Below are 22,444 nucleotides of genomic sequence, written 5' to 3' on the forward strand. Positions count from 1 at the left end.
TGTAACAGTGATAACCACGGCAGCCCTAATATACAGTAAATGTTTTGCAACATAAATGCCACATTTATATTTTAAATTTCTTCCCCAAGGGCCAACGGTGGTCCCACCACAGTACTATGGCGTACCATGGGGTGTGTACCCAGCCAACCTTTTTCAGCAACAGGCCGCTGCCAATGCCAATCACTCTGCTAATCAGCAAGCATCCAATCAGGGGCCAGGACCGGGCCAGCCACAGGTGGGTTTTCTGATACTGATTAATTCAAGACCGGCCTCCAGATTTTTGGTTGCTGTGGTCTTTTGAATTTTATTTTGCAGCTGCAACTATTATTATGCCTCATCAGCTGATTATTGTGAATACTTGAACTATTCAAGAATTTCACACATTTTGGTTGCTACAATTGCAAAATTAGCGTGTCAAGAGTAGCATTACACTCCCAATTTAAATGACACAGAAAATGCATCTGTGCACAGGGCATGCAATAGAATTATGAAACTGTCACCAAGTTCCAGTTGCTGTGTTTTCATATTCAAAGAGGAAAACGTACTTCCTGTGATATGGCAACTACTCGTCAACCTGTCAGGCTGCATTGTATCTAATTGTGAAAGTGACTCATCTCTATTTATTTATTTTGCTCCTAGGTGATCCGCACGGGGGCCAACCAGCGCCCCCTCACACCTGGTCAGGGGCAGCAGAGCCAGCAGGAGAGCCTGGCGGCAGCGGCAGCTGCTGCTAACCCAGCCTTGGCGTACGCCGGCATGCCAGGTCAGCTCCTCTGCAATTTGACAGCGTTGGCCTTTCATTCATCGTTCAGTCCTATTTGCACTGATAGTCACCTCCACGCCAGGCAAATTTGCCTGTGTTGATTTTTCGCTGGGTTTCACTTCGTTTGACACTCAATGCAATGCTGCACTTAATCATTGGTGGCCCTTGCGCATAGTAAGGCCCACTTCCATGAAGAAGAATCGGTGCATGGGGAATACCTACTATCTTTGGGAGTACTTTTAATGGAACATATCAAGATGGATCTTCCAAATGTTGTTTATTTCACAGATATGTATGGACGGGTATCATTAAGAGAACTACTACTACTACTCACAGATACTGCTTATCGATCCGGTACTCTTATTGTTTTTTTTTTGTTGTTTTTTTTTTTCTTTGTAAGAGAAAAAACTAAAACAAATTAAGAAAAGGAGCCTGTTCTTGAACCTGAGCCAAGCACATGCACATTATTCACATATTTATATATTTTTATATATATTTGCACTTTACTGCACATCTGTATATACAAATATATATGTATATGTTCGGTTTAGAAAGTATTGTGCATAATCTCTGGCTGCGTTGCAAAAACATTTCACTGCATATATGTATGAGATTATATATGTATGTGACAAATAAACCTCTTGAATCCTTGAAGGGAAAAAATGCAGAGGAAGACAAGGGTGCAAATTGCACATTGAGCTCCGCTCTGCATCCCTGTGATTTTGAGCAAATGTCTCAATGATTTGCTTCAACCCAACTGAAAACATTCCATCTAATTATGTTCCAATATTCATGGCTTTTGCCCCTATGGTGGCTATGCATTACAATACAATAGTGGCATAAATTGAACAAAAGACAACTAAGTTGTTAATTGGAAATATTTGACAATTAATCGTCAACGACAATTTCCTGAACTTAATTGGAAAAATTAAGTTCTGAAGACTATGCAGTCTAACTCCTTACAGCAACCCGAGTTTTTGATTGCACACATTTCATATATTGCAATGGCTTTTCTCTCATTCATGCTGCTGATGCTATGTTTTTGACATTTTAATATTTACTGCGTTCAATGTTTAACCATATTTGAAACACTGCATGCGCAGTGTTTAACACGAATCCCATCTTGTTCTTCTGACTTTCTGTTTCTATTCCTACTTGTATTGGTCAAACCTTTGCCTCAATGTGCCTCTGTGGTGACTCCTCAGGTTATCAAGTGTTGGCCCCTGCAGCATACTACGACCAGACAGGGGCCCTGGTGATGGGACCAGGAGCCCGCACTGGCCTGGGTGGGCCGGTCCGTCTTGTCCAGACCCCTCTTCTCATCAATCCAGCAGCTGCACAGGCTGGTGAGGACTAGCTCATCTTATTTCAAACTTTGCCCCTATACTTTTACAGTTTTCGAGCGATATGGACACAAAATCCAGTATATCACATTTTGAGTCCGGATTTAGTTGTTTTTTGTTGTTTTTGTTTGTTTGTTTTTTTTCCTGTGGGGCAGGATCCCAAACCAGTCATCATGGAAACAATTCATATAAACATAACAGGGATGCAAACATCTCTTTTAAACATGCAGTTTTTTTTTATGTCACGTTACATCAACTTGATTGACATGTGCGAATCGTCCAGATCCAAAGGGCAGATAACAATTCAATCGGCGATCGACATTAATGACTGGCTTTTAAAAAAAAACAAAAAAAAACATTTCTGCTTTACACCATAGGTGTAAATCAGAAAGCCCTCCATGATGAGGATGTGGGTCTCGTCCAGCTTGGGGTCGGACGGCGGGAGAATCTTGGTGTCCAGGGTGTTGTTGACTCCGTGCAATTTTTTAAACTTCACCGGATTCTCCAGCCAGGCGTAGATGGTTAGGGTTAAAATAAAAACGGGCGTGCCTCTTTTTATTTAGATCTATTTTCTTCTGTTTCCTAAATGTATCAAATAAAAATTTTCAACAGAACGAAGTTAAGGGACTGTCCCGTTCCAAAAAATTTCCCCCTTGCTTTCCATTGCTATGAGACTTAATTAAGTAAAAACTGGACATTTTTGTGTTAACACTTGACTTTACTTCTGCAAAGGGGAGACTGCATTTGCCACAGTGCATTATGTTCGCACCCCCCGGGCAGCGATTGCCAATTTGAATTTTGCGTGATTGCCAAAGCCTGGGAAGAAGTGCACCTAGGGGTACTCCGCAATGCAGCAAAATCAATTTGGAGCTCAAAATTATAAAATAGGAAAGTAAACAGAACATTGACAGATAAATCTTTTCAGTTATTTTAGTACCCGTGACAAAAAAAACATTGAGCCGGTTCAAAAGCTTAAAAGCTAGTCACAGTAAATACAGTATAAAACATATCTCAGTCCCTTCATCTAAATATGTTATATCTTTCTGTTGAAGTTGGTGAAAACCAGCAGTGGCTCCTTCATTGACTACCTTTTCCCTCAAGAATCTTCTCATTGCAGGTGGTCATTCTTAAAGAGTGGAATGCTGACTACAGTGCAAGGGGTGACCCAATCTTCACAAATCTTATGGAAAAAGAATATAGTATCAAGATGGCCCCACTCCACAGTAGCCTACCCTTTACAAGATATTGTTGAGATTATTTGCATTTCACTATTTTCTCTCTCCTCTGCCTCACTCAGTGATGTTTCTCACACACTGCTCTCAATCTCTGAGAGCAGTGTGTGTGTTCAAATAAAATCTGTTTAAAGATTGAGGCTTTTTATTCCTAAACTATTTTCTTTAGCGCGCACACACACACAGTCTGTCATATCACACAAACAGGCAAGCACGCCTCTATCACCTTATGATTTCAAGTTATACTACACTACGTGTGGTACTAACATGCATATTTAATCTAACTAACCTTCATTTTTTCAGCATTTGCAGTAGATCTGGATGCAACAGCCTCTGCGTGTGTGTGTGTGTGTGTGTGTTTTATATTAAGCATTGGATGTAAAACCGTTTGTTTTGGGTCAAACTCCAGATGGTATTGTTGCGAGTCTCGCATAGCCAGACATATCTCCACATTTTGTGGAGTGTGTGACTCACAAAAAGTTAGGGATATTCGGCTTTCGGGTGAAATTTCAGGATGAACCTAAAATGCACTATAACCTTTACAGGTGAACTTAGTTTGGCCTTCTCTAAACTTTTGAATGCACATGTCCAACTGTTTAATGTTTCAGTACTTTTTGCACAACTTGCTGTTCTCTAACAAGGATCTGAACGGCAAAATTCACAGCAGGTGTTTGATCCATGAATCGACCAATACATTTCCTGGTTCAATTAGAATTGGTATTTAAACAGTCCTCTTCATCATGCTGTTCACATTTTGACATCATGAGACAAGACGACACCTAACAATTGATCAACAGTACCTCACCATTGCAAGGCTTCAAACAGGATGTTCTTAGAGGGAAGTGGCCACTGAGCTCAGTGTCATCAGCTGCTTGGAATAGAGATGCAGAGAGACTGGAAGAGTCACAGAAAGACATAGAAGTGGACGTCCTTTGGCCACATCCCACACTGATGAGCGCTTCATTGTGAACAGTGCCCTGCGGAACCGGATGATGATGCCACTCAACTCCAGGCACATTTAAGGGAGGTGAGAGGCACCCAAGTGTCACGTCAGACCATTCGAAACCGTTGACATCAGCGTGGTCTGCGTGCTATACGACCTGCAAGGGTACCTGACCACACTCTGGACGAGGGACCAGTGGGCCTCAGTGCTGTTCTCTGATGAAAGTTGAGTAACGTTGAGCAGAAATGATGGCCGCCAACGATGTCTGAGACGTCAAGGAGAGCGCTATGCATCAGCCACTGTCACCAGACGAGCCTTTGGTGGGGGCGGTGTTACAGTGTGGGCAGGTGTCTAGTCAATACAGAACTGCCCTACACTTTGTGAATGGTACAGTGACAAGCCCATACTACCTGAATAACATCATTAATCCAGTCATTGTGCCCCTGCATGAACGACACAGGCCTCATTTCATCTTCGTGGACGACAATGCTCCAGCTCATCGAGGTCGCATCATTAGGGAACGGCTGCTGGAGACTGGGGTACCACAAATGGAGTGGCCTGCACTTTCTCCAGACCTGAATCCCATAGAAAACCTATGGGATCAGCTGAGTAATCGTGGAGAGGCTCGTCACTCTGTACCCCAGAACCTCAATGACCTGAGGGCCGCCCTTCAAGAAGAGTGGGGTGCCATGCCTCAGCAGACAATAAGTCGACTTGTGAACAGCATGAGACTTCGTTGTCAAGCTGTAATTGATGCTCAAGGGCACATGACAAGTTGAGACTGACATTTGTTGTGGTTTACCCACCACTGTTGTTGGATTTGTTTCAATAAATTGTTTGAGATGAGGAAATCACTGTTGCATCCTTCTACTTAAATGCCCTACTTTCATGATGTAATATCACTGTAACGTGAACTTTTTACATTTTCCATAAATTTCTCCCGTGTGTGTGTGTCCCGTCATAAAATGACGCTCTTCGGTTGAAAGTGATCCAAAGCAACTGTGATTCATCTCATGCCTAGCCCTAACAACATATTTCAGAAACACTGGGCATGTATGGTGAATCGGGTAGCTGTGGTTGTTTTTTTTTTGTTTTTTTTTCCTTTTTCATAGATGTGTTTGCATCCCTAATAAAGGGAATTCCCCACGTAGCCCAGCCACCTGGTAGCTAGGGCAACTCAGGCGGCATTGTCATGTGATGTCTTTGAGATGTCACAACTCTTCACCCTATAAAGCAGAGCGTCGCAAAGCTCCTCCAAAGCAGAATGCAGGCCACCATAAAACAAGACGAGAACCACTCATCACAGATCTAGACCGACATAAACATATGCACTCACAGGCACACTTACATACACACGTGCACACACAGTTCTACAATTTCTCTTGGAATAGTCCAGTTTGTAATACAAAGCTATCATGGAATGCCTCTCTCCACCTAAACGTTGGTATAAATTGTCATCCCAGAGTTCGGTTTTCAGCCCCAATCAGCACAGATCAAGTAAGAACAGGCAGAACATGTCCACACTCAACGTTTGGCCTTCAGCTTTTACCTTGTAAAACACTTAGGCACTCCGGTGGCTGAAAGAGTTTCTCTTCCATTTCTGTTACAGCCACTCACTGCCTAGCAAATTAAAGACCGTTCGAATATTCACTTCATACCTGTGCGGACATGTTTGAACCTTTTCCTCCCCCTCCTACAGCGGCTGCAGCATCTGCATCCGGCTCCGGCAGCAACATGTCCGGTCCGGCTAATGGGCTGTACCGCTCCATGCCCCAGCCGCAGCAGCAACAGCAGCAGCAGCAGCAGCAGCAGCAGCAGCCCCCGCCACCCTCCAGCGGCCTGCCTTCCAGCTCCTTCTATGGCTCTGGTTCGGTGGCGGCGACCTCACAGAGCTCCTCCCTGTTCTCTCACACCTCGGCCGGTCCCCCGCCGCCCAGCTCCTCACTGGGCTTCAGCAGCACGGGGGGCTCCCTTGGCGTGGGCCTGGGCTCTGCCCTCGGAGGCTTCGGCTCCTCTGGTCAGTGATGTGCCTCTGCAACAAAACTCTGTAGCACTTCAATTGCCTGGTGATCAGCATGGGTTTAATGCAGCGTTGCCATTTCTCTCCTGATGAGGTCCCAATTGGATATTGAGGAATCTGTAGTTCAGCACACACAATTATATGGAAATGTTGACTATTACAGGGTTCTTACCAGGTGTTTGAAGTGCTCAAATTTCATCCTCAGTACTGGAATTCTTCAAACCCCTAGTTTTGTAATTCAAATCTTAATCTAACATGTCCAGAATCGCTCTTATGATGTATATATTTTACACACTATCTCCATGTTGTGAGTGTCACAATTTAACGTCTTATTTTTGGTATAGTACTGAAATGCTTTGATCTTGTGCTGATTTTGAGTTTTCTGAGAGCATTATTTGTCTAAAACCATAAGATAATAATTACCAATGATAATACTACCTTGTTCCTTTTAGCTCATTCTGTTTTTCTTTTGGTCAATCTACACTTCCTGACTTTTCTTTTGGCCCGCCCTCTCTCATCAGTGTCGAGCTCCACCAGTAGTGGTGTGTCTCGCAGGGACTCCCTGCTGGCTAGCTCGGACCTGTACAAGCGTGGTGGCAGCAGTTTGACCCCCATCGGCCAGCCCTTCTACAACAGCCTGGGCTACTCCTCCTCGCCTAGCCCCATCGGCCTGACGCCAGGCCACTCCCCGCTCACCCCCCCGCCCTCTCTGCCCTCCTCTCACGGCTCCTCCTCCAGCCTTCACCTCGGTAAGTTGTTGTCACCAAACACCCCAAAACATGTTAGCCAAGTCAAATGTCATTATCGTCGAGGGGTAATATGAACAATCCTGGGACTTCTTTGGGGTTTTATTTTTGGGTTTTCATTTTTATAAGTAAATGAAACACATGCGGCAGTTGATTTTCTATTCCAGAGTGAGTGATGAATACTTCAGTGAGCTACGACCCCTAGTACCAAGTATAGTATTTAACTCATGAACTTAAGCCCCAGTGATTGACTGCTCTACACACGATGACCGTATCCTAATATCATATCTATTAATTATTGTCTTCATGTTGCTACATTAGTTTATAAAGTAATGCAGTCTGAATTTCATAGACTCGGGGTTCTTACCAGGTGCTTGAGGTGGTTGAATTTTGTCCTCAGAAATATATAAGTACTGGAATACCTTCAAAATAGCCTTTTTTGTCCTGAAGGGCTTGAAAAGAACATGATCATTGAAACCTGTGATATTCGCCTGGTTCTGTTATTCAAATTGTAACGTAATAAAATCAATTCCAGAATCTCTTTTATGATGTAGATTATGCCGATTAAATCCACTATGGTTGGGAATCGAAACTTAAAATAGATAGATAAGCATTATGATATATATGTCTAATATGCTATTATACTACTATGATATAAATAAATGACAATGAGACTATAATTATAGTATATATTTCAGAAATAAAGATCGTATTTAAAGTGGAGTTACAGTGGAGGAAATAATTATTTGATCCCTCACTGATTTTGTAAGTTTGCCCACTGACAAAGAAAGGAACGGTCTATAATTTTAGTGGAAATTTTTGGTAGGTTTATTATAACAGTGAGAGACAGAATATCAAAAAGAAAATCCAGAAAATCACAAAAACAAACGATATAAATTATTTTGCATTTCATTGAGTGAAATAAGTATTTGAACCCCTATCAAAACATGACTTAGTACTTGAAGCTTCAGCTCCCTCCACAGATTTTCTATAGGATTAAGGGCCGGAGACTGGCCAGGCCACTCCATGACCTTAATGTGCTTATTGAGTCACTCCTTTGTTGCCATGGCTGTATGTTTTGGGTCATTGTTGTGCTGGAAGACCCATCCACGACCCATTTTTAGTGTCCTGGCTGAGAGAAGGAGGTTGTCACCCAGGATTTCACGGTACATGGCCCCATCCATCTTTCCCTCGATGTGTTGAAGTCGACCTGTCCCCTGAGCAGAGAAACCCCCCCCCCCAAAGCATAATGCTTCCACCTTCATGCTTGACGGTGGGGATAGTGTTCTTGGGGTCATAGTCAGAATTCCTCTTCCTCCAAACACGGCGAGTCGCATCGATACCAAAGAGCTCGATTTTGGTCTCATCTGACCACATCACCTTCTCCCAAGCATTCTCTGAAACATTCAGGTGTTCATTGGCAAACTTCAGACGGGCCTGTACATGTCCCTTCTTGAGCAGGGGGACCTTACGGGCGCTGCAGGATTTAATCCATTACGGCATAGTGTGTTACCAATGGTTTTCTTGGTGACTGTGGTCCCAGCTGCCTTGAGATCATTAACAAGCTCCCCCTGTGTAGTTCTGGGCTGATGCCTCACCTTTCTCATGATCATTGATACCCCACGAGGTGAGATCTTGTGTGGAGCCCCAGACCGAGGGAGATTGACGGTCATTTTGTGTTTCTTCCATTTTGGTCTGGTCTTGTAGCCCATTCCAGCCTTGTGCAGGTCTACAATCTTGTCCCTGATGTCCTTAGACAGCTCTTTGGTCTTGCCCATGATGGAGAGGTTGGAGTCTGATTGATTGATTAATTCTGTGGACAGGTGTCTTTTTTACAGGTAACAAGTTGAGACAGATGTCTTTTAGACAGGTAACGTGTTGAGATTAGGAGTACTTTCTTACAGCCAGAGGACTAATCTGTGGGAGCCAGAATTCTTTATGGTTGGTAGGGGATCAAATACTTATTTCACCCAATGAAATGCAAAATAATTTATATATATTTTTTATGTGATTTTCTGTATTTTCTTTTTGATATTCTGTCTCTCACTGTTATAATAAACCTACCAAAGATTTCCACAAAAATTATAGACCGTTCATTTCTTTGTCAGTGGGCAAACTTACAAAGTCAGTGAGGGATCAAATAATAATTTCCTCCCCTGTAACTCCACTTTCAATACGATCTTTATTTCTGAAATATATACTTATATAATTATAGTCTCATTGTCATTTATTTATATCATAGTAGTATAATAGCATCTGTTATATTAGTATATCCATTTATCATAATGCGTTGTAATTTTTGTTTTGTGTAAAGTCCTTAAATAGTAACATTTCATAAGTCCTTGAATTTCATTTTGTAATGCCATAATGTAGGTTTCGGCGGAATAACAATTAGATCGGCAATTGGCATTAATGACAGACGATTTTTATTTTATTTTTTTAATCTGCCAGGAAAAATCCAAGCATTGAAACATGTAAGTGCGGTTCGCAGTGTTGTGAAACTGATGGCGGGGTGGAGGGAGAGCTCTCACCCTCTCTGCTCAGCTGTTTTGAGCCCCTTTCACACATAGTTCCCGGTAAAATATTGGGATAACCTTTCTGGCACTGCTAGTGATTTTACTAGTCACACATTCAGCTACATTGTGGAACATTTCCGTCTTGCACCTTTCCATGATAATTCTGGAATAGATTGGGCTCATTCACTTGCGTGTACAAAGAGGACGTATGTGGACCTAGCACACAAATAAAAAATAAATGCGCATAAAAATAAATCTCAAAATAAACTCGGCTATAAATAAATATACAGTATAAATTAGTTCATATACGCCCGGCAGACACATATTTACTCCCCTGGATAGAATCATAAATTTGCAATTGCTGCCCCCAGCCATCGGAATTTTGCACGATTACCCAGGCCTACCAGAATGAACCCTGTTTATTAAAAAAGCACAATTAATGGAATAAGACTGTGGTCACTGTGCTTTGTCTTTTATCCTGTACACTTTGGACAAAATACCAAACAGAAAAGCTTTGCTTTTCATCCATTTTAGGAGTCAGTAGTGGGGGAGCAGACCTAATATAGAGGGGTAAAGTATGTAATCACCATTCCTGTGCCCAAGGTGGCCTCACCAACGGCAGCGGCCGCTACATCTCTGCGGCCCCCGGCGCCGAGGCAAAGTACCGCAGCGCTGGTGGCACGTCCAGTCTGTTCAACTCCACCAGCCAGCTGTTCCCTCCGTCTCGGCCACGCTACAGCCGCTCCGACGTCATGCCCTCTGGACGCAGCCGCCTTTTGGAAGACTTCCGGAATAACCGCTTCCCCAACCTCCAGCTCCGTGACCTTCCGGGGCACATGGTGGAATTTTCTCAGGACCAGCACGGCTCCAGGTCCTGACACACACACACACACACACACACACACACACACACACACACACACACACACACACACACACACACACACACACACACACACACACCTGTTTCTGAAACATCCAGAACACTTATTTAATATCTGATTGTATTAGTAGCTCTTAAAACTATAGAATAAAGAACTGGTAAGAGATTATTAAGCTTGACATTTTATACCTAAATTCATTGTTTTTACACATTTACGGCAAAAGAAGGAATCATAAGTCATAATCTTTCCACTATTATCCATGAATCCTGTTTTATAACGAAATAAGTAGTGTATTTGTCCCAACCTCTACCTTCAAATGGATCTTAGTTTAGCAACTGAAAGGTTTGATTTGAAACTAAATATATTTGCTTTTAAGCCCAAATGACTAGCTCAAATGCTCTTCTGTGGCCTCTCAAGCATCACCATTTTTTTTTTTTTTTGGTGGTTTGTTTTGTTTTTAATATTAACCAACTCGTTGGTCCTCCAGGTTTATTCAGCAGAAGCTGGAGCGGGCCACTCCAGCCGAGAGGCAGATGGTGTTCGGAGAGATTCTGCAGGCGGCCTACCAGCTAATGACAGACGTGTTTGGGAACTACGTCATCCAGAAGTTCTTTGAGGTCAGAACGAGTTTGTAAATAAACTGCTCCGTGTGTTTATGCAGCTCCCAGAGAGATGGGTGGTGTCAGAAGTCTGTGATGAGTCTGCTGAATTCTAGTTTCCTTTTGTTGTCGTGCAGTTTGGGAGCGCAGATCAGAAGCTGGCCTTGGCAACACGGATCCGCGGGCACGTGCTGCCCCTGGCTCTGCAGATGTATGGCTGCAGGGTGATCCAGAAAGCCCTGGAGTCCATCTCCTCTGACCAGCAGGTAATTGTAAGTGAGCTCTATCACTTTATTTCATCAAATTGTCCATTTCTATATTTTTGTACATTTGCACAAGCCGTAAACTAGGGCTCGGCAACACAGAAATGCATTATGCAGGGCTTGACAGTAACTTTTACCGTCACAGCTCGTCTGTCTTGACTTGTTTCTTCCCCTCTGACCATTCAAATTCTGTTAAGTATCAAAACACCAACTACAAAGAATTGGTCAGTTGCTGCAATGAAGTTTTTAAACTGTATTTTATATTTTCATTATTACGCTGACTTATAACAGCATAGTATCTTAATTACTCAACATATAAGGTGACGAAAAATGGCAACCGTATTTTCATTTTCGGCAACCAAAAGCTAAAGCCTGGTTACCAGCCTGGCAACCGCTTGAATTTCATTTTGTAATGCTTGAATGAACTCTGTATACAATATTTAAAATCGCTCATTAAGGAATCTAACTGAAATTTCCCTTGATAAACTATTTAATGTGTGATATTGGAGCATTAGAATTATTACATCATCGCCTGATTCCAATTATCTTAATAATAAAAATGATTGTTTATATCCAAATTTCAGGGATAGTTTAAACCAGTGTTGACTGTTTAATTGAATTTTGATGTTTCTGTCAGATGGCTCTTCTGTAATAGGCATACCAGTATTGGAATATTATGAGATTATATTTTGATTAAGCCATAAAATGAAAGAAGTGGATTGTTCATCACAATTATTTCCATGGCAATTAATTGTCAACTAAAATTATGTGGTTGTGACAGCCCTGTGTTATATGTGAACATTTTTTCCCCCTCCTTTTGCCCGTTTTAATTTTTCTTTTTCCCAATTCAGAGCGACATCGTGCGCGAGCTGGATGGCCACGTGCTTAAGTGTGTGAAGGACCAGAACGGGAACCACGTGGTGCAGAAGTGCATCGAGTGCGTTCAGCCGCAGGCCTTGCAGTTCATCATCGACGCCTTCCAGGGCCAGGTGCGTTCCCCACGCCTAAACTCCCACTTTTCAGGAAATGCGTTTGGTGCTCAAATTCACACGTGAGAAATTTGGTCATGATGCAAATAATATTCCTGATTTAATATAAATCAATAAACGGCGGGGGTAGAAGTGCGTTTAAAGATGTCAGGTAATGATTCAGACATAATACAGTGCAGTTTGTTGGTGAGACTGGAAGAGACAAGCATCTAGAAATGTTGACAAAATTTTAACTTACTTATTAAAATGACATCTGTCAGTATTGGGTTTTTTTTTTTTTTTCGACTCTTGAGTCATATTCTGAGATCAGAATTTTCTCTTCTTTTTTTGATAAACGTTTCAAGGGGACCTATTATGCAGTTTTATTTTGGCTGAAAATACCATTCATTCAACATGCCTCAAAACGCCGCTTCCTGGTGGCTGTTTTGGTGGGTGGCATTTCCCTCCTGAGGCCCCTAGTTGTGTGAGCCACTGGGGTCTGAGCAAAAGTGTGGGTTCTGTGAGCCAATGGGGTTTGAGTTCTGTTGTATTAAGTCGTAAACTTTCCCTGATTTTACCCATCAGTCCAACAAAATCTTGGCTCATATTTGGTCTATAAGGCCTAATTTAAAAGTTTGTTCCAACTTTTCTTGCCGACACCGCACCGTGACAACCGTGCAGGGATTTTGTTTAATTTAAAAGTTGAAAAATAAAATAAATAAAAACACTATTTTTATTGTTTTTATTTTTTTGGATAAACGCAGCAGATTGTGGACTGCAGCCTACAGTCTATCTACCGCATACTTTTTTCTTTTTTAGAAAAACGCAGCAAAAACCTTTTTAAAATACATTTCCATCGTCTGCAGTTTCTTCATGGACAGTTGGTATTAATTCCTCTTTATAACCAAGTTTTGTGCTGGTCGATGAAACGAACAGAGCAGTTTCCAGTGGCGCTTGTTGTTCTCCAGCCGTGGGTGGAGTTAATCAGATGGGGTGCAGTTCTAATTCTACTGAGGCACCTAGTGACTGTGAAGGCTTCGCAAATCCGAAAGGGTTGTTTCCTCACGTTTTCTGAAACAGACAGCTCACAAAATTGACTGGGTTGTCTTATTTCACAATTTGTGTTAGTAGGTCCATCAGAGACCCAACTGTATGTGCACAAGCACTGAAAAAGTGAGTTTTGCATAATGGGTCCCCTTGAGATTTATAAATGTTTTAAGTGAAAATAAATAAATATATTTAAAAAAAAAATATATATATATATATATATATATATATATATATATATATATATAATTTTTTTTTTCAATGTAAAATGTAATTTCATAATAAGCGATTGGCTTGCTTGTATATTTTTTGGGGGAGAGATGTTACATAAAAGGTATTTACTGAACATTGACGATCGACCATTTATGATGATTGGATCTACTAAATTTTTATTTTTTTCACAGAAATTTTCTGTGCTCATGTTTCATGAATGCAGCTGGAACTTCCAGGTGCTAGTTTTCAGCCGAACAGTGTTTTTTATGTTAAGTGTTGCCGCCCCCCGCCCCCTAGGTGTTTGTGCTGTCCACCCACCCGTACGGCTGCAGGGTGATCCAGAGGATCCTGGAGCACTGCACCCAGGAGCAGACGCTGCCCATCCTGGAGGAGCTGCACCAGCACTCCGAGCAGCTCGGCCAGGTGAGCCCCCCACCCGCCTGGTGGCTTGAACCCCCCCCGCCCCCCAATCCTCCCCCCTCTCCCCGAGACCACAAGTCATGTGACCCATCGTTTTAGCCTAAAACCTTTTTGTGTATCGGGTGTCTGTACAAGTTTTTTTATTTTTTTTTTAACGATTCCATTTGACTTTGGTTTTGTTAAGTGTAGCCTGTGCTCTGCTAGATGTGTTGTGCACAGAACGGTACATTTCTACTGCCATTTGATGTTTTAACGTCTGACCTGTGATTATTTAAACACCACCCCCCTACCCCCACCTATCCCATCTAGAAATATCAAGCTGTATCATTGGAGATGACCCCCAAAACATATTATACAGTGTCCAGCGATGCACTGTTCAAGGTCAGAGCAACTTGCCTCCCTCTTGCGGATGTCCGCCCCTCCCCCCCTTCCAACTTACCTGTCTTTCCCTCCTTTTCTCTCCCTTTTTTCCATTTTTTATTTTATTTTTTATTTTTTTAAGAGACTTAACAGATTGGAGTACTTTTCAAAACCCCACTCTTTGACGGACCTCCCTCTAACCCACCGAGTTTCCTCCTTCCCCTCTTCGCCGCCTCTTTCTTCTCCCTCTTCCCCCTCTTTCTCACCATGTCTTTATAGGTCGTCCGTCTGTCCGTCCGTGTCCCCGTCCCCCCCACCTCCCTCCCACAGAGGACTCGCACAGCACTCGCTTCCTCGCTGTCCTATAATCTCTTCGGTCGATGGTGTCTGCTAATCTTCTATTTTTCTTAGTTTATTCTCTATTTCTCAATAGAGGCATTTCCCCAGGCAGTTTGGTCTTTTATAGACACTGGCAGAACTAGACCTCGGGGACTTGGGACATTAAGTAAATTCTCCTTTTTTATTTTTATTTTTTTATGTTTTTTTTATTTTTTTATTTTAAGGAAGCTAATTGTTATTGTAATAGACTCCAGGGGAGTTTCCATCAAACCATAAAAATACAGACCTGCCAACCTGCATACAATTTGTGTACCAACCACGCAATTCTTGGTCAAAATATGCAGGTACGAAATGGCAGCTGAAACTACGCAAAAAAATATTTATTGTAATTTAAAACAATCAATCAATATAAAACAATGACCGGTGACCGCCTGATCAGTGTCAGATATATCAGATTCTGTGCCAGTCAAGTTTACACGGCCGATACTGTTCTCATATACCTGTAAAAGTGCTCCGATACTCAAACCAGATACCAACATCATTGCGTAGTTAACGCTCAAAAAAGAGAGCGACGGAATATGTCGGCTGTTTGGAGGTACGTCAGTGTCATGTTGTGTCCAGTTACAGGTTGCATTATACTGAAACTTGGTGACAGTCCCATATTCTATTTTATCGGAACTCAGTGACTGTTCTATGTTGTATTTTATAAGAACTCAAGGACATTTTCATGTTCTATTATTGTTCCATAGTGGATAATGAACAATAATAAACACACAGTATCAAAATCGGCAATCTCACTATTGTGTTAACTGAATTGCAGTGTAGCCCATATTTGCAGCTCTCCTATCACATGAGTGATCAGATCACACAATGTATTTGTCGTTGATGTACAGAAGATGTACCCAATGAGACCAAATGATAAGGAAAATTTGATTTCTCCAATTACAGATATAAAATCAAAATGAATGAATGACAATGTATTTAATAGTCACTTATTTTGAACATACGGAATGAAAATCTGAATCAGCCAAATCAGCAGGTCAGACTTCAGCCAAGAAAATTGCCAAAGGTGCATCTCTAGTTGGAAACATGTTTTGTAACTTTACGAGATGATGCATTTCAAGGGGTGTATCCTCATGATATTGATTTTTATACCGTATATATAGTTAGCTGTAGCAGCTCACATACGATGTGATGAACCTCGTTATGAGACAGTTACTGCAGCAAATAACTCCAGTTATTCACACCGTAGCCATCCCCGCAGAGACTCCCTCTTACACTATCGTGGTACTAAAAATATTTTCCTAAGGTTGGCAGGTCTGAAAATAGCAAATTAAACTGAAAATAAAGTTCTGCTTCGTTTATTTTTTTTAATCATTAAACTGTTTAATCTGGTGAGTGTGGTATCTTTTTTTCACTACTTTCAGTGCCAGTTGCACACTAACATCACAGACATAACTGTCTATCACCGGGTTTTCAAAGAGACAGATGCTGTTGGTTGTGTTGTCGTGGCAACGCTCCCAACCAGCAGCACGGGGAATGACACATTTTGTTCTGCTGTCTTCTTTTTAAAAAAAATTCTCCATCTTTTACAAATGCATGATTATCCCACACCAATGAAAACGAGTAGTGCATGGTCCTCTGTGTGTTTAAGTTGATTTCTCTACTGATCGAGCGTCGGCAACTAATCATAAGCGCCCGTTCGACGCCCCCTGCAGGACCAGTACGGCAACTACGTCATCCAGCACGTCCTGGAGCACGGCCGGCCGGAGGACAAGAGCAAGATCGTGGCAGAGGTTCGTGGGAAGGTCCTGATCCTCAGCCAGCACAAATTTGCAAGGTAATAAATGCATTTGTTAGTTCCCTTATGATTGAAAGTATTAAAACTCCCTTTGTCTAATATTTTGGTTGGGTAAGTCTACACCCATATATTTGGGTTTGATCATAGTCCAATGTGTTGCTGCTTCGTTCCAAAATGTAGAAAAGCAATCAAATGTTTTGTAAGTGCCCTGTTAATTGAATTCTAAATTCTCTTTAATTTGCTGTTAAAGTGTCCTTCTATCTAACTTTCTATTTTACATGTTGGGTGTAGGTCGTATTTCTATCTCTAAGCATTCTGAGTCGATCTCGAGACCACTTTTACAAGGTACCCGCGGGGTCTTAAAGGTATTTTAAAAAAAGCTTTGAATTTAACTTCTCAAAATAAGGCCATAAAAGTATTGGACCTACATCATATGTTCCATTACAACCAATCTAATACATTAGAAACTGCCCTCAACCTGCAGTCTTCTAGTCACGTCTCAGCAGCCTAGAAGAAGATGCAACTTCTTTGTCTCCTCCTTAACACCAATCCTCTCTCTAGCAACGTGGTGGAGAAGTGTGTGATCCACTCGTCCCGGGCAGAGAGGGCCCTGCTGATTGACGAGGTTTGCTGCCAGAAGGACGGCCCCCACAGCGCCCTGTACACCATGATGAAGGACCAGTACGCTAACTACGTGGTGCAGAGGATGATTGACATGGCGGAGCCTGCGCAGCGCAAGATCATCATGCACAAGGTGGGTGGACGGTCCACTCCCCTTCCTACATATCACTGCTGCACTGTGTTGGTGGAAGTAGCGCGAGTGTACAAAGGTTCAGGGAAAGGTAGTAGTCAAGCAGGACACTTGAGTTAAGAACGTGAGGGGGCGGGTTCGCAGACATGGTGAAATCTAAATCGAGACTCAGATAATCCTACTTAAATAAGTCCAATTTAAAGATGCCTTTCTGAGAGTTGCTTAATTTAAGGTTCTAGACCAGGAAATCCGAGACCAAGGTAGAGTAGACTCCTTCCGTCTGGTCTTTGTGGTTAAAAATTAAAAACAAAAATCGAATCTTCCTTCGGATTTCTAGAAGGAAGATTAGAGTTAATCTAGGTCTTAGTGAAGGCTTTAAGTAAAGATGGCCAAAGGCAGGTTTATCTTTGGATGAAAGCATGTTGCCACCAGGTCGACATCGAAAATCGATTAGATGGAATACTAGGGCAACTCAAGACTATTTTAAACCATGACTGGGAAAGGCCATATAAATTAGTCCAGATTAAAAAGTATGATTTATTTGTTTATTTATTTTTTCTGAAATGACACTGACTTGGAGTCTGTGAAGCCGCCCCATGAAGTTCGACACAAAGGATTGACTTAAATCCTGCCTTAATGACCCCTGACCTTTCCCCCTTCCCCTCAGATTCGGCCTCACATCGCCACATTACGCAAATACACCTACGGAAAGCACATTCTGGCCAAGCTGGAGAAGTACTACATGAAGAGCGGCTCAGATTTGGGGCCCATCGGGGGCCCTACAAATGGCCTCATGTAGTCTCTTGACGCCAACGTCCCAGGGCCCCCCTCGAAGACCAGAGCAGGAGCCCTCCTTACCCCCCCCCCCCTTCTCTCCTCTCTATAGGAGATGCTCCTCATCCACAGGAGTCCGTTGTCCTTTTTCCTCTTTGTTTCATTTGTTTTTTAAATGGGAATAACCAAAAAAAGATGATTATACGTCACCTAAGAATACTGTGACCTTTAACCCCCCCCCCCACACACACACACACACACACACACACACACACACACACACACACACACACACACACACACACACACACACACACTCTCTCTCTCTCTCTCTCTTGGTACACCGTCAGCAGGCTGACTCCCGGGTAAAGCACAAGCCTGCTGTTAATGATGTAGTTGCTGTATCCAAGTGGGTTTTCATATTACCTTGTACATTTAGGGGTTTGTTTTCCTTTTTGTTTTTTATCTTGTAAATTTTCTGCGGAGAGAAAAGAAAACAAAGGATGCTCATTTGCTGACATTTACAATTCTTACAAATACACCAGCAAGTGACTTTGTAAGGCCAAGCTGACGGATCATTTTTAAAACAAAAGTACTTCTTTTTTTTCTTTTTTCTTTTTTTGTATTGAGACTTTATAAGGTCCGCTGTTTAGAAGAAGAAGAAGAAAAAAGAAAAAAAAAAAGCGGCATCAAAATAATTTTTCAACATTATCCCACGAGTGGTCCAATGAATTTGTCTTTTTAAAAGGACATACACAAAGTCCTTTCGTCCCCAGATCACTACGAATCTGGCGACGCCCACAGGAGTCTTTACCACCGGCTTCGGGGAGCCGTGGTTTCACTTTGGGGTTGTCGTTCTGGGGTGGCCATTTTGCCTCTCCACCGGGGGGGGGTTTTTTGGGAAGCCGTTTCTGTACCTGACGCCTCCACCGAGCCCGACTCGACTGTCCCGCCCGTTTTATTTTTCTTCTTTTCTCCTCTTCATCAACTCGGTCCCTTGCTCGAGGCTTCTCGCCAGGTAGAACTGTTTTGGGGGGGGGGGGGGGCACAATGATATTTAAGAAGTCGCTCTAAACGGTCAGATCTGAGAAGTGGAGCATGGGGTGCGGTTGTATAGCGGGTGTGGAACCTCGTGTAATCTTAACATGAAATAACTGGGGGTGGGGCGGGTTATGCATTGGCATGCTGTGACGGATTTTAATACTTTGGATGATTTTTCTTTTCCTTAATCATGTTTTGTGCAACATCTTATTGGTCTTGTAGTTTGAGATGAACACTGCCCTAGGAAACGTATCTTTATTTCCCTTTTTTTTCTCTCCACGTATCTTGATATCATCTCTTGCATAGAAGTAGTTTAGCAATGTATAGCATCTTTATGTACGAGTAACTTGTTGCTTTTGGTTTAGGGGGGCTTTGCAGCAATGATGGCACCCCCCTACCACCTGGACTTCAGAGCAGTAGAACAAGGCTTTTTTTTGTTTTGTTTTGTTTTTTTTGTTAAGTAGCGCATATCCCAGCTTTGTACATCTAAGGGATGTTGCTGGAACCCCTTGTGGTTCTTTGGTTTTTCTTTTTTGTTTTTACATGGGGAGTGCCAGTGTAGCGGTGGAGGCTGGTGGGGCCATCAGATGCTATACAATTCACCTGCAGCGCTAGTAGCGATAGTTTTTCTTTTTGCTTCATATGAATACATGTAGTATATGTGCAGGTAATAAGTGTAAGTTTATAGTTTAATTGAAAATGTCTAGTTGTGGTGTTTTGATGGGCCTTGCAAAATTTGTAGTGATGCTTTTACTTCGTCTGTACAGTTGTACATTTGTAAACGTTGATGCTGTAAATGGGATGTCTTTTACACTTCTGGGGGGAAAGCAAAAATGTGCATTTTGATTTGTGTATATTCATCACTCCTTTCCCCTTGAATATAATGTATACAGTTTTATTTGATCAAGCGTTATTTTAAACGGGAAAAAAAAACTTTTTATGGCTTCTCGATCTGACTTTTTGTTTAATCTGTCATGGAGTTGGGCCAGCCTCTATTTGTATTGGAGCTGTAACGTCCTTCTGTTGATGGTCTATCTGATGTGACAGTTTAGGGAGAATTGAAAAAAAATAATAATAATAAAAATGCCACCAATGCTCTGTACTTAAAACGAGGCAGCATTTAGTCCTCTGCTACCATGGAAACTTCACAGGATATGACAAGAATTATTTTTGTACAGAAAAGTGCTGTATTTTGACACAGCCACTACCTTGTAAGCAAAAGCAATGTAAGATATTGTCAATTATATAAATATGAACATATGAGTTTTGTCACACTGTCAAAGTCATGTACATTTTCAGGTGGCCTTATGTACATTTCCAGATGTTAGATGAAGAAAAATAACTCCTTTTTGGAAGCAAAATTGTGACTATGATTAAACTGTTCTAACATTTAGTCAGTGTCCTGTACTTTTTTTTTACTTGAATTTTAATAAAGACTGTCAGTTTTGGTTGAAACTCTGTCACAGCCAAAACTATACATCAACTATAACAACTATAAGTCAACTTAATTTGAACGTGTTCGGGCTGGGTGATGTAAGATGTTTACAAGAGAACCAATGTGGATGCTATACTCATTCAAGTTGGTTTTGAGTTAATCTACAAAGTTCAGAGTGCTACTTGAAACTTTATCATAATAACCAAAATTCCGGAGTATATTCTATTCTCGTATCGCCTATCGACATGACACCTAGCCCTATGAGTTGAAAGAAGCATCTTCTATTGATCTTGCAGGTGCAATGCACCACACACATGCAGGAAGTGGGGAATTGGGGAATTATGTCTTCTGCGTTTCTCCCATCCTAGCTGTCCTTCCTCCAGGGGCAGCACTCACTTTGTTCGTATCCAACAAAACCTAATGGTTCACCACGCAATAAAAATCAGCCGATGTATTAAACTTAATAACAAGCAACAAAATGTATAACCTATAAATTAAAATGGAAGTCACCAGAAAAATGGGGGAGGGCGAGGGTATAGCATCATGGATATAGCAAAGTTCAATAAGTTTGACGACAGGTTCCAGGCCGAGGCGCACTGCGTGGAGTTGGCTGATGGCACAAGGCGCAACTGCGTCGCAGAGGTTTGCTTGATCAACAGCAGCAGGCAACGTCACGACACTGAGCCGGGCGTTGTACATCCCCCTCATACCCACAGGATATATTGTCTGTAAAAGCAGCTACTGCTGGCAGAGCGACCATAACGTTCAAGCAAGGGAAAATGTTCTACAACACAGAGACGGTACAAAATTCCACATTCATGAGTAAAACTGACTACTACTTACACAAAGTAAATGATTGTGATGACCAATGTGGGGGGTGTTATGATATGCAGAAATGGCATGAGATCCTAGGGCGCCGTAATTATGCTGATATTCACAAATGGCCGAGTGTTGGTGGTACACCGCTTGATGGTATGACAATCAGGGGTAAAATAGAGAAACCTGCCCTACATTGCGATGTGTGCACTCAGGGAAAGTATCCAAACTAGGAACAGGGAGCCTGATGTAAGGGCCAAAGAAGCTCTAGGGTTTGTACAACCAGATCAAGCGGTACCAATAGACCCAGAGACAGGTATAGGATTGCTGAGCGATATTGCCCTACCCTGTTTGACATGGCTAGGTGTACGCCAATAGAGAGCGAGTTACAAAAGGAGTTATGGACCTATGCAGTGCAGACAGCACCTTTATTAAGGAACAGATGCTTTAACAATCGCACAAAACAGACGCCTACTTGATGTTGACAGCAAGACGGCCTAACATTTCCAGGATGCAAAAGTTTGGGTCAGTGTGTTATGTCTATAAACAGGACCAGAGGCAAGTTTATCTTTGGATGAAAGGATGTGGCCTCCAGGTCGAGATTGACAATAGATTAGATGGAATACTAGGGCATGTTCGAGACTATTTTAAACCAGGAAGGGAAACCGTACTCAAGGTGTGAGAAGGGAATCTTTGTCGGGTACGACAAGAATAGTCCAGTCTACATGGTCTACTATCTTGACAAAGGGAAAGTGCAGAAGCACAGACTGGTGAGGTTTGTGACCGAAGAAAATGTAGAGCGGCAGACATCGACTGGAATGACACCCGATGACAATGACTGAGGTGCAGAATAGGGCTAGCAAGACCAGGCAAAATGCTGATGTGAGTCCAAAACATAGTCAGGGCCACGTTCCAATAACTATGCCTGAGGTGAACAGCCAAGCAAGGTGAATGAATGCCAAAACTGCCTATCCACATACACCTATGGATCACAAGATTTACGTGGAACAACCGGGGGGTTATGAGGAGAAATCTAGCACAAATGGAAAGTTGGTGTATAAGCTAGAAAAGTCACTAGATGGGCAAAAACAATCAGGCAGAAATTGGAATAAGATGCTGCACAAGTATCTGAGTGAAAACGACTTTGAGCTAAATCCAGTTGTTCATTTT

At 42.2% G+C, this 22,444-nt stretch overlaps 1 protein-coding gene across 3 annotated transcripts in view; it reads left to right on the top strand.

Annotated features, from left to right (window-relative positions):
• pum2 (pumilio RNA-binding family member 2) overlaps positions 1-18,206 on the top strand; it is a 32,908-nt gene extending 14,702 nt beyond the window's left edge. For 2 of the 3 annotated variants that reach the window (XM_080024356.1, XM_080024357.1), the window contains exons 10-23: positions 90-235; positions 640-763; positions 1,969-2,109; positions 5,981-6,298; positions 6,823-7,050; positions 10,167-10,434; positions 10,935-11,064; positions 11,184-11,318; positions 12,161-12,298; positions 13,835-13,960; positions 14,267-14,338; positions 16,375-16,496; positions 17,019-17,211; positions 17,876-18,206. In XM_080024356.1, coding sequence (XP_079880482.1) covers positions 90-235; positions 640-763; positions 1,969-2,109; positions 5,981-6,298; positions 6,823-7,050; positions 10,167-10,434; positions 10,935-11,064; positions 11,184-11,318; positions 12,161-12,298; positions 13,835-13,960; positions 14,267-14,338; positions 16,375-16,496; positions 17,019-17,211; positions 17,876-18,007 — 2,273 coding nt within the window. In that variant the 3' untranslated portion in view covers positions 18,008-18,206. The remainder of the gene's footprint in view (positions 1-89; positions 236-639; positions 764-1,968; positions 2,110-5,980; positions 6,299-6,822; positions 7,051-10,166; positions 10,435-10,934; positions 11,065-11,183; positions 11,319-12,160; positions 12,299-13,834; positions 13,961-14,266; positions 14,339-16,374; positions 16,497-17,018; positions 17,212-17,875) is intronic. The other variant, XM_080024358.1, reaches the window with a different exon arrangement.
• The last annotated feature ends 4,238 nt before the right edge of the window (positions 18,207-22,444 follow it).

This window comes from Zeus faber (genome assembly GCF_960531495.2).
Source record: "Zeus faber genome assembly, chromosome: 2".
Lineage (NCBI taxonomy): Eukaryota > Metazoa > Chordata > Actinopteri > Zeiformes > Zeidae > Zeus > Zeus faber.